At 37.5% G+C, this 12562-nt stretch overlaps 1 protein-coding gene across 1 annotated transcript in view; it reads right to left on the bottom strand.

Moving 5' to 3' along the window:
* Positions 1-341: 341 nt before the first annotated feature.
* SUN3 (Sad1 and UNC84 domain containing 3) overlaps positions 342-12562 on the bottom strand; it is a gene marked incomplete at both ends in the record, with an annotated part of 61480 nt that continues 49259 nt past the window's right edge. Inside the window, 3 exons of the mRNA XM_081344493.1 lie at positions 342-491; positions 2472-2564; positions 4124-4291. Coding sequence (XP_081200619.1) covers positions 342-491; positions 2472-2564; positions 4124-4291 — 411 coding nt within the window. The remainder of the gene's footprint in view (positions 492-2471; positions 2565-4123; positions 4292-12562) is intronic.

Genomic DNA, 12562 nt, shown 5'->3' with positions numbered 1-12562 from the left:
GAAACCAGATGTACTTAACAACCGTGTTACTAACTTAACTGCAGCGATTCACTTAATAGCTGTGGCAAGAAAGGTCATAAAATGGAGCAAAATTCACTTAACATATGTCTTTCTTAGGAATGGAAAATTTAGTTTCAATTGTGGTCGTAAGCCGAGGACTACCTATATTTCATAACAGAAATAGAAACAGAAATATTATTATGAAATAGTATACCTAATATGCTCTACTATATTATGCTAAAAAAGAATAGATCAGCTTCCTAGAATGCATTATTCCATTTTAGTTACAGAATGAAAAGCTTGGCAAAATTACAATAACTTGTCATTGGACTGCTATCACTTCATCTTTTATTAGCATGATCATCTACAGAATTCTTAGATGAACTTGGATCGCCATGCACTCTAAGCCGATAAATGCAAGTATATTTAGGATGGCCCCAGTTGTTTATCACTTTCAGCTTTATATATCTCATCAATTCAGAAGATTCATTCTGAAAAAGAGAGAAATTTTTAATTCTGCCATTGCATAATTAATGTGATTAAAAGTTATTACAGGTAAAATATTTTTCTTGCAATATGTCTGGTCTGCATAGAATGCTAACATAAAAATAGCATATGTAGGAATATTCACAACTTGCCTCAAGCACTGCCCTCGTCATTCTCTGCCCACATAATTGGAAGGAATAGCAGTCATGACTTTATTTTAAAAGATTCTTGGTTTAATGCAGCTGATTTAATCAACTATAAAAAAATCACTAGAATAAACAAAACACGTACAGCATATAAAAGCCAGGATTCCTTCTGATGTTATTTACTTTACAGATTCTTATTTTAAATTAACAATTCTTGATCTGCATTAAAACAGTATTTATTTATTTCAATTATTTCTATATCATTGTTGCTTCCAACTCTATATTATTATTATTATTATTATTATTATTATTATTATTATTATTATTATTATTATTATTATTATTATTATTATTATTATTATTATTATTAATCACGCAGTCAGTCAATGTTCAGACTGGATTTGGCATTTTTGTCTACCTATCGAGTCCTTACCAAGGACCTTAGAGAGGCAGATGTGGATGTTTGATGGTATTACAGATATCGTCACAGGATAGAAGCAGTTCCTAGTAAGGCTGCCTTTTGCAATTGACTAATGGCGAATTTGTCAATGCCAATGGTGTTCAAGTGGTGCTCCAGTTGTTTTGGGATCGCACCCTATTATTATTATTGTTGTTGTTGTTGTTTTGTTGTTATTATTATTATTTGCTGAACTGGTCATTTCGCAACTATTCAAAATGAAAATGGACCCTCAAAATGTACTTATAACCCAGTCCCAGAATTCGGACAGCTGACCCACCCATGGTCAGATGGCAGCATTTTGGGAACTCAGAAACTTGCCTGCATCTATAGCTGTTGTAGCTTCCTGCTGTCATGTGATCACAATTCACATTTTTACAGAAAATTGGCATTTGCATCTGGTTTCTGGCAAAAATCACCTATAGCAAACAATGGGTTCATCTAACTATGGTGTTTAATAACCGTGGTGTTTGGTTAATGACTGCTGCAAAAAAGGTTGTAAAAATTCTGTGCGATGACCTGTTTTATCATTACCTGACAGTATAGTAAAATAAAACATTAGAACCAAAGCAATAATTATAAATAAACAGAATGTGCACTCGTCTCCTGAATTTTTTCAGGAAAATCATTGTTTAGATTAAAGACCATGAGTATGGCTACTGTTCTGATCTTAGGATAGAGCTATTCCATAATCCAGGGACTGCAACAAAATAATGTGTCTACAAATCCTTGCTCCCAATCTCTCCAAATGGAGGACTTTTAACAAATGGGGGTACTAATGATGGCATGCACTAAATGATTTGATTCCATGAGGAAGATGATCCCAAAGCTTCCTAAGAACCAAAATCATATAGGCCAGGCATGTCAAACTCGCAGGCCTTGGACCACATCCAGTCTGCACAGGCCACACTTACCCCGGCATTGCAAAGGTGAAAAACTCCTGATATGTCACCATATAGCCCGCATTGCGATAGGGCTTTCCATCCGATATAGGCCTTTATGGGTAATAAATCAATCAAATCATTTAGTGCAAGCCATCATTAATACCCCCAGATGTTATGTGGCTATGGTGATTCTCATCTGCCAATAAATAAGAATCTGCCAAAGTAAAGTTCTAATAATTCCTTCTTCTGCCCAGCAAAAAAGAGGGATATGCTCAAGTGTGGCATCATGTAGGCATCTCACTATTCATTCATTTAGCACTAGATCAGGATTTAATGTCAAGAGGAATTAACCTAGCTAGAAATTCCTTTTTTTAATCTTATGGAAAATCATGATGATTATATAGTTATGCTAACTGTATGGATTACTATAAGTGTCCCCTTGATCAATAGCAATGTTTATTAAAATTGTGTGGAAATTTTCCAACAACTTCTACATACTTTCAACTGGAATGTTTGAATTAAGAATCCTTCCATGTCATATGTAAACTGACCCAAGAAAGTTCCTTGTTTCTCCTCTTCTGCTTTTAGTCCCTTTTGAAAGAAAGGATTTATTATAAAAAATCATGACCTCATAGAATATTCCATAATAGTAGAAGAAAGACAAAGATTTTAACCATTTTGGAAACCAATTTGACATACGTAGATAGTCAAATTGTGGAGAAGCATTTTTAAGTCATTAATATGAGACTGTTCATGGTTTACTGGCTATTTATTAAAGAACCACTGATATCCTAATTAAAGAATCAATTATTTACCTATACAGTTATCATCAACTTAATAAGCAGAAATACAAAGCAAAAATTATTATTTTTAGTTCACATATTTCAGCAATATACATAGTTGTTTAATCATTTTTAGCCTGAAAAATGCCAATATAGGACAAACATTTATACAGTGCCTTTGAAAGACCAATTTAGTCTGAAATACATTGTAGTACAATATGTGTGTTTATGTATCTGTATGTACAGAGATGTGTGCACACACGCAAAGTTTCTCTTCAGTGACCATTGGACGTTTCATTATATTTTGTGCTATCCACACATTAGCTTTGATAATTACATTTGACTGAAATTAAACAATATAAATAAAGTGATAGCTCCTTCAATTTGTTTTGTCAATTTTATTTCAGAAAGCACTGTAAGACTTACTCTAATTAATGAATTAAGGCAGTTTAGAATAGCTAGTTAAATATAATTTGTTCTCCTTCATCATTCTAGCCCATTATTAACTTTGTGCAATGCTTAAGATACCTCTTTCTTTTTTTAAGTTAGGTAGCAAGAAGCAGTAGAACTAAATCATTACTGTAATATGGTACATGCACTCCATGCCAAAGCTATAAGTTACTTCCTGAGTAATTTCATATAAACAGGATGAAGGAACTCAAGCTTTCAAAGGACTATATTTCAGCAAGAGGGGATAAATTTATATTCCATAGTACTTGAGGGCAGGATGAGAAGTAATGGATGGAAACTCGTTAGAGGGAAATCCAGCCTGGGATCTTCTAACTCTATGATTCTATGATTGTGTCTATGATTGTCAAGATCTCTGAATATTAAAGACGTCATGCAAAATGTGTTGTATTGTATTGTATTAGTAGGTTAGGTTTGCCACTGCCATTTGTAAAATATAAGCTATAGTTTAGTATGTTGTATGAAGCTAATCAGTTGTATCTAAATAACAATCACACTGAAAGAACTATAATTATAACAAAATGTTCAGAAATTCTTTCAACTAACCAGTTACAGTATTTGTTAATTTGAAAATTAGCATTATTTCTTCCTAAAATCATATGTTTATTTGTTCATTAGTCTAATGATATAATAAATGAATGTAAAATAAAATATGTACACCATATTGGGATATAAAATTGGGACAGTGGGATATAAAATATATTGAGATACATATAAAAACATATTGTAATATAAAAAATATTCAGTGAAATGATCTAATACAATCATCCTCTCGGTAGTTGATCCCAATCTGACCTAGAGAGGAATCTCTCAATCCTAACACAATAACAATCATAGAAATGCAAGTTGCAAGTTAATTTTTACTTACATTTAGTAAATAAATTAGAAAATGATGCTTACATAAATAGCAAAATCTTTGGGAGCACTAGAGATCTTGTCTGTGGGGGAGACTTTCTTAGATATATGTTGTATTGTAACAGCGCTTGGAATAATTTCCTTAGCTAATCTGATAACAGTTTCAGCTTGACTTCCAGGAAAAGACCAGCAATTTCCAAGGTGATAACTGGGCTTAAAGAGAATAAAGAGAAAATTCTGAATAATTTAAGTATTCTATTGTATAAATGCTATAACTCAGTCAATTAAAGAGGATTTAATTATTAGAATAGAATAGAATAGAATCTGGAAGGGACCTTGGAGGTCTTCTAGTCCAGCCCCCCCTCACTTGTCAGACAAGTGACTGTCCAATCTCTTCTTAAAAACCTCCAGTGATGGAGCGCCCATGATTTCTGAAGGCAAGCTGTTCCACTGGTTAATTGTCCTCACTGTTAGGAAGTTTCTCCTTAATTCCAGGTTTCTTTGATCAGTTTCCAACCATTGTTTCTTGTCCTGCCCTCTGGTGCTTTGGAGATTAAATTGACACCCCTCTTCTTTCTGGCAGCCTCTCAAATACTGGAAAACTACTATCATATTTCTTCTTTTCTTTAGATTAGCCAAACCCAAGTCCAGCAGCTGTTCTTCATATGTTTTAGTCTCCAGGTCTTTGAACATCTTAGTTGCTCTTCTCTGAACTTTTTTGTAACATGGTGATCAAAATTGGTTGCTAATACTTTCTGTGATCTTGATTCTATGCCTCTGTTTATACAACCCAGGATTGTATTAGTTTTTTTGGCTGCTGCTACACACGGCTGGCTCATAGTCAAGTGATTGTCTACTAGGGTTCCAAGGTCCCTCTCACAGTTACTGTTTTGAGCCAGGTATCACCTAATCTGTGCTTATATCTTTGATTTTTCCTGCCTAAATGTAAAACTTTGCTTTTCTCCACATTAAAACTCATTTTGTTGGATAGCGCCCACTGTTCCAGTTTGTCAAGATCTTTTTGAATCCTGAGCTTGTATTCTGAGGTGTTGGTTATTCCTGCCAGTTTAGTGTCATCTGCAAATATGATGGGTTCCCCTTCTATTCCCTCATATAAGTCATTGATGACGATATTGAAGAGTACTGGGCCTAACACGGAACCTTGTGGTACACCCTCTCCATGTGGATGTAGTACCATTGAGGACTACTCGTTGATTACACTTTGTCAACCAGCTATAAATCCATCAGGTTTTTTAAATCCATCAAGCTTTTTCTAGCTTACCAAGCAGTAGATTGTCATCTATTTTGTTGAATGCCTTACTGAAACCTAAGTATACTATGTCCACAGTTTTTTGCTGGTCTACTAATTTAGTCACTTTATCAAAGAATGAAATAAGATTGGTTTGGCATGATCTGTTTTTAACAAACCTGTGCTGGCTGCCAGTTAAAACTTTGTTTGTTTCTAAATGTTCACAGATCTGTTTTTTGATGATCTTTTCCAGGATCTTCCCAGGTATTGATTGGTCTGTTTTTCTCGCCCTTCTTGAAGATGGGAACCACATCAGCCCTTTCCCAATCCTCAGGTACTTCCCCAGTGCTCCAGGATTTTTGAAAGATATGTTGCAATGGTTCTGAGATAACATTCTGCCAGCTCCTCCAGGACTCTGGGATATAATCTGTTGGGTCTTGGTGATTTCTATTTGTCAAGGTCGGATAGGTGTTCTGTTACCATTTTGTTGCTTATTTTATTATAATTTTTGTTTCGAGTTTGTCTTTTGCAGTATTTTTTTATACTGTATATCTTGTACTATAATTTCTTTTTATGTGAAGACTGATGCAAAGAACGAGTTAAGTAGCTCTGCTTTCTCTCTATTACTTCTTACTTCCTTACCATCTTCTCTCTTTGGTGGACCTAGATTCCTTGACTTTTTTCTTGTTATTAATCTGTTAAAAGAAACTTTTTTTTTATTATCCTTGATTTCTGTTGCAAGCCTTTATTCATTCTGAGGCTTTGCTTTCCAGACTTTGCCTTTGCATATTCTGGCTGTCTGCTGATAATCAGCCTTAGTTATGTGTTCCTCTTTTCATTTTCTGCACTTGTCCTTTTTGTCTTTCAGTTTGTCTGAGAGATGTTTATGCAGCTCTGCTGGTTTCTTCTTGACTTTCTTGTTTTTTCCCCCCAGTGGTATTCTTCTGGCTGGGCTTTTATTACAGCATTTTTCAGAGTTTCCCATGCTTCTTGAATTGTTTTTCCCTTTAGGATTTTCATTCATGGAATCTTTCCTAGGTTTGTTAAAATCAGCTCTTTTGAAGTTTAAGACATTGGTTGAATTATTTTCTATTGCTTGTGTTTGCATTATACTGAATTCCAGTATGACATGGTCACTTTCACCCAAAGTTCTGGCAACTTCAACTCCCTCTATCTCTTCTTCTCAATTAGTAAGAATTAGGTCCAGTATAGCTTTACTTTTAGTTCCTTCGTCTATCTTTTGGATGACAAAGTTGTCAGCTAGGTTGGTTAGGAATCTGTTTAATCTCCCACTCGCTGAAGAGTTTGTCTCCTAACTGATATCTGGATAGTTGAAAATTCCCATTACTACTGTGGTATGCTTCCTACATACATTTGTTAACTGGTTGGCAAAGAGTCCATCTATTTCTTCTGATTGGTTGGGTGGCCTGTAGTATACCCTTATGGCAATGTCACTTTTTTTCCTTTTTATATTGACCCATAAGGATTCTGGAGGGCTTTTATCTTTAATCATGTGCATTTCTGTAGATATGTGGTGTTCTCTTACATATAGCTCAACTACCCCTTCTCCTTTTGTAGTTCTGTCTCTTTTGAACAATTTGTATCCATCCATCAGTCCATTCCAGTCATGGATTTCGTACCACCAGGTTTCTGTAATGCCAACTATGTTATACCCACCCTCGTGTACTATTGCTTCTAGTTAACCCTGTTTGTTTTCCAAGCTTTGAGCATTAGTATATAAACATTGAAGACTTTTATATCTGTCCATGGGTATGTTTCCTGGATCTCCTGATTGTTGTTTGATTTTTTCTTTTTTCTCATCACTCCCTACCTCTTTGTTTAATTTGTTTTCTTGGGATTTATGATTGGTTTTGTTTTCTAATGTTTGGTTACCCTTCACCCTCAATTTTAGTTTAAATCCCTTGTAATGTGTTGGGCCAGTACATTTTTCCCTGTTTTAGTGAGGTGCAGCCCATCCCTTGCCAAGTCCTTTGCATAGCAAATGCAGTCCATGATCCAGGAAACCAAAGTTTTCTTGGCGACACCAACCCTTTAGCCAATGGTTTATTTCTAGAATTCTTTTTCCCCTCAATGGATGTTGCCCTTTTGTTGGGAGTACTGAGAACACTACTTGTGCTCCTAGCTCCTTAACTTTATTGCCTAGCTCAGGGGTCCTCAAACTTTTTGAACAGGAGGCCAGTTCATTGTCCCTCAGACTGTTTGGGGGAGGGGGGGGCGGACTATAGTTTGATAAACAATGATTATAGACCAATGTAAAATCAAGTATAATATGAAAAAATCAAACAAGAGAAATGATATTGGTTAATTATTTGAATGAGTTTTTAAGTGAAAAAAATATACATTTCCAGTGAATCCACACATGTTTTGTATGGGAATGTAACTGCTGGTTTTTCCACAAATAGTTTTTGAGTTGTGGAAAGATGGCAGAAGTTTTCCTCCCTCATGTTTTTTTTCAAAAATATATGTTATTGATTTTTTTAAACATAAATCACTTAATAATTGATGAACAGCATGTTGTCTGGATTACATTTGTAAAACAATCACTAACAATTGATTTCTATAATCCATAATCCACATAATAGTTTTAATTAATTTCCTCTTTTCCCAAAATATCCTGTTTTGCAAACATTGTTAATACAATTCTTATTGTTTTGATAGATAATAATTAAATATATATTTTCCTCAATAGTCCTAAAAATAATAATCACATCAGTATAATATTTCTTTTCTATCCAATCATTCTGGTTGCCTTATCATAGATCCTGATTTCTCCCACCAAATTCTAGATATTCTTATTGGTTAAGATTTTCTCAAAAATTAATTACATTTAAGAATTAAACTCTATCTTTCCATATGAACCATCTCACACTTTTACATTTCTTAAGGAATAGATAAAACAGTAGAAAAAAAAGAAAGCAAGAGTAAAGAAACATAAAAAATAACATACTACTTAAAATATAAGGGACGTGGTGGCTCAGTGGGTTAGGACGCTGAGCTTGTCGATCAGAAAGTCGGCAGTTTGACGGGTCAAATCCCGAGTGCCGCGTAACAGAGTGAGCACCTGTTACTCATCCCAGCTTCTGCCAACTTAGCAGTTCGAAAGCACGTAAAAATGCAAGTAGAAAAATAGGGACCACTACGGTGGGAAGATAACAACGTTCCGTGAGCCTTGGTGTCTAGTCATGCCAGCCACATGACCAGAGACGTCCTCGGACAAACGCTGGCTCTTCATCTTTGAAACGGAGATGAGCACCAGCCCCTAGAGTTGGAAACGACTAGCACGCATGTGCGGGGGAACCTTTACCTTTACCTTATTTAAAATATATATCCCTCCTAAGCTAATATGTATTTATTTCCTAAATTTCTTATTCTTTTTAACCATAATTAAAAATATGTTTAATTTTTAAACATTCCATTTAATACATATAGTCATCTAGTCCTCTTATTCAAAACATTTTTATCCATTATAATTTTCTTAAATTCAATCACATTTAAATATCTAAAACATTTCCTTTATCTAAGTCATTTCAACTTTTTTATATTACTCATATCAAGAAAGACAACAAAAAAGGAAAAAAGCATACTATATTATATTTAGGGAAATCATCCCTCTTAGAGTGACATATAGTGACTCCTGAAGACATTGACAGGATCATGGGGAAGCTGAGCTCCACCACATGTTTGTTGGACCCGTGTCCCTCCTGGCTGGTTTATGCAGCCCGGGATGGGACATGAGGCTGGCCCCAGGCAGTGATAACTGCTTCTTTGAGTGAGGGTAGTTTTCCTGCCGCCTTGAAGGAGGCGGTGGTGAGACCCCTCCTCAAGAAGCCTGCCTTGGACCCAGCAATATTAAACAACTTTCGTCCGGTCTCCAACCTTCGCTTTCTTGCGAAGGTTGTTGAGAGCGTGGTGGCGCATCAGCTCCCTTTGTTCTTGGAGGAAGCTGATTATTTGGACCCGTACCAATCGGGTCTCAGGCCCGGGTACAGCACGGAGACGGCATTGGTCGTGCTGGTGAATGACCTCTGGCGGGCTCGGGACAGGGGTTGTTCCTCTGTCCTAGTCCTGTTAGACCTCTCAGCGGCTTTCGATACCATCGACCATGGTATCCTGCTGCGGCGTCTCAGGGGGTTGGGAGTGGGAGGCACAGTTTTTCAGTTCTCCTCCTACCTTCTGGGATGTTTGCAGTCGGTGTTGGCAGGGGGGCAGAGGTCGACCTTGAGGCCTCTCATTTGTGGAGTTCCCCAGGGATCGGTCCTCTCGCCTCTCCTGTTCAACATCTATATGAAGCCTCTGGGTGAGATCATTCGTGGTTTTGGAGTTGGGTATCATCAGTATGCTGATGATACCCAGCTTTTCATTTTGACCCCAAACCACCCCAGTGATGCCCTCGACGTGATGTCCCATTGCCTGGAAGCGGTCCGGGTCTGGATGGGGAGGAACAGGCTTTGGCTCAACCCTGACAAGACTGAGTGGCTGTTTGTGCCGGCATCCCGGGAAATTCAGATTACTCCATCTCTTGCTATGGGGGGGTGAGCTATTGCCCCCCGTAGATAGGGTGTGCAACTTGGGGGTCCTCCTAGACTCACGACTCTCTTTAGAAGATCATATTGGAGCTGTGACTAGGGGGGCCTTTGCCCAGGTTCGCCTGGTGCGCCAGTTGCAGCCCTATCTGGACCAGGATGCCTTGCGTACAGTCACTCATGCGCTCGTGACCTCTCGTTTGGACTACTGTAATGCTCTCTACATGGGGCTGCCCTTGAAGACCACTCGGAGGCTCCAACTGGTGCAGAATGCAGCCGCGCGAGTTGTGTTGGGAGTCTCCCGATACTCCCATGTTACACCTTTGCTCCGCGAGCTGCATTGGCTGTCGGTTGCCCTCCGGGTGAGATTCAAGGTGTTGGTAATGACCTACAAAGCCCTACATGGCATGGGTCCGGATTACCTACGGCAGCACCTGCGACCGGCGTCAACTTCCCTCCGTCCAGTGCGCTCCCACAGAGAGGGCCTCCTCAGGGTGCCTTCGATCAAAGAATGTCGACTGGTGGCCCCCAGGGGGAGGGCGTTCTCTGTGGGCACGCCAGACCTGTGGAACAGCTTGCTGGTTGAGCTCCGGATGGCCCCCGACCTTCGCTCCTTCCGGCGGGATCTAAAAACTTACTTATTTGAGCAATCCGGCCTGCTTTTACCTTCTCTGTTCTAGGTAATTATGCCTATTTTTTTCTATCCTATGTTTTGCAAATCAAAATAGCATTGGTTTCTTTTTCCAAGGGTCTGCTGTGCCATTACTGTTCACAGTCCCTGGCCTACTGGTCTGCTGCCTTTCACAGTTCCTGGTCTACTGGTCTTCTGCCATGCACAGTCCGTCTACTGGTCTTCTTCTGTTCGCATTCCCTTGTCTACTGGTCTGCTTCTGTTCCCAGTCTCCAGTCTGTTGCCATTCACAGTCCCCAGTCTACTCCTGTCCACAGCACCCGGTCAATTGCCATCTGCAGCACCCAGTTTACTGCCATTTGTACTCCTGGTCTACTGTCATTTGCACCACCCGTCTACTGCCGTTCACAGTCCTGGTCTACTGCCATTTGCAGCACCCAGTCTATGACCGTTCACAGTCCCTGATCTACTGTTGCTTGCAGCACCTGCTCTACAGCCTTCATTTTGGTTTCTATTTTTTAAACAAGTTTTATTAATTTTCTAATTTTACATCCAAATATTTATGAAGCAATGTGGTGGTTGGGTGATCAAAGGTTAACAATAACAAATAACAAAATCTTTTGTAATCAGCTCAGTTCCCTCTCCAGTTCCCTTAATTATGATAACATAATCAAATTAATACATTTCTAATTGTGACAAAATCAATTAGAACAATTTTCAATATATTTTCACTTATACATATCCATGTCCTGTTTTAAAATTTTACCTAATTGCAATACAGTGTTCCAAGATAGCCTGTAGTATCAAGAAAACTTAAATTTTCAGGTAACTCACATTTCCCCTATTTGATTATATAAGAATTATGTCTAAAATACAAACATTGTTCATTTCAGTGCATTCTTATTTTATACAAATGTATTCTGTTTATCATCTTAATAGTTCATCAATTATTGAAAAAAATATCTTTTGTTATATCATTCCAAGTTCTATGATGTGATTCAGAGTTATGTTCTAATAGCTAGTTTTCCTTTCCCTTAGAAATCTAAAATCTAAATATAAAATCAGTTTATATCTTTTGAAGGTTTCCCTTGGTCCATTTAAAGAAAATTTTAAGCTCTGTCATTAGAAATCCCAGCAAGTAGAAAAAAACCCATTTTTTAAAATCTAACTCTAGCCTTCCTTTTGTGCCAAACAGGCTTCCATATCAGTGCCTTTAAATTCTCAAGTGTGTCTCCCTTTCTTCCTACACATGTTGTTTGAGTCCAGGGAGACCATCTAATTGTCAGTTTTTCAAAAGAAATATCCCCTTTATAATCATTAAATTGTTGCTTTGATAAATCAATTCTCAATGTTTGGTGTAGTATAGTTGTCATTAGTTCAATCTGATCTTCTTCTTCCAGTTCCATCTGGCTCAGGTAAGAGGTCATGTCCAGTGTTTTAGTTATTGTTTGGTTGGCTAGATTCTCAATGTACTGTATTTGAAGGCCTTTGGCATCCTCCATCTTAGTGTAGCTTTCTTTGGCTTCTGTTGTTTTTTGAATTGTAGATTTGGGCATCAAGGTCTTCAGTAAATTGTATTTGCTGTTCTTTAGCGTCCCATATTTTCATGTTAATTTCCTCCTCTTCATTTGGTTTTTGAATTGTCAATTCATCAGTTGAAGTCACATTTTGGTTTGGTAGATTTAAGCTGTCAGATTTATTTTGCAGTCTGGCTTTCATTTGCTCAGCCACTGCCACGATTGTTTCAAGTATAAGTTTATAGCCAAGTGGTGGATAATATTCTTCCATTTCTTTGGGGTTTGCAGATAGGTGTTTTGTGGAGGCTGTTTTTGATAAAAGCCAATAAATGTCCACCTCCACTATTCCTAAAAGTTGTTTTGCCAGGTGTTGCCAATTCTTATCTTTAAAGATAATGTCAAGGTCAAATCTGAATTTGAGCCAAATCTCAAAAAAGAGGTGGTTTACTTGCTGTATCAGGTTTCGCCACAAGATGTCCTCAGTAGCACGTAAAGTCTTTTCCAAACTTATAAAAATCTATTTTTTTCCTTTTTGCCCTTCTT

This window comes from Vipera berus, assembly GCF_964194415.1.
Source record: "Vipera berus genome assembly, chromosome: Z".
Taxonomy (NCBI): Eukaryota; Metazoa; Chordata; class Lepidosauria; order Squamata; family Viperidae; genus Vipera; species Vipera berus.
The sequence above is the reverse complement of the archived record's forward strand: the minus strand, read 5'-3'. Positions and strand labels throughout refer to the sequence as shown.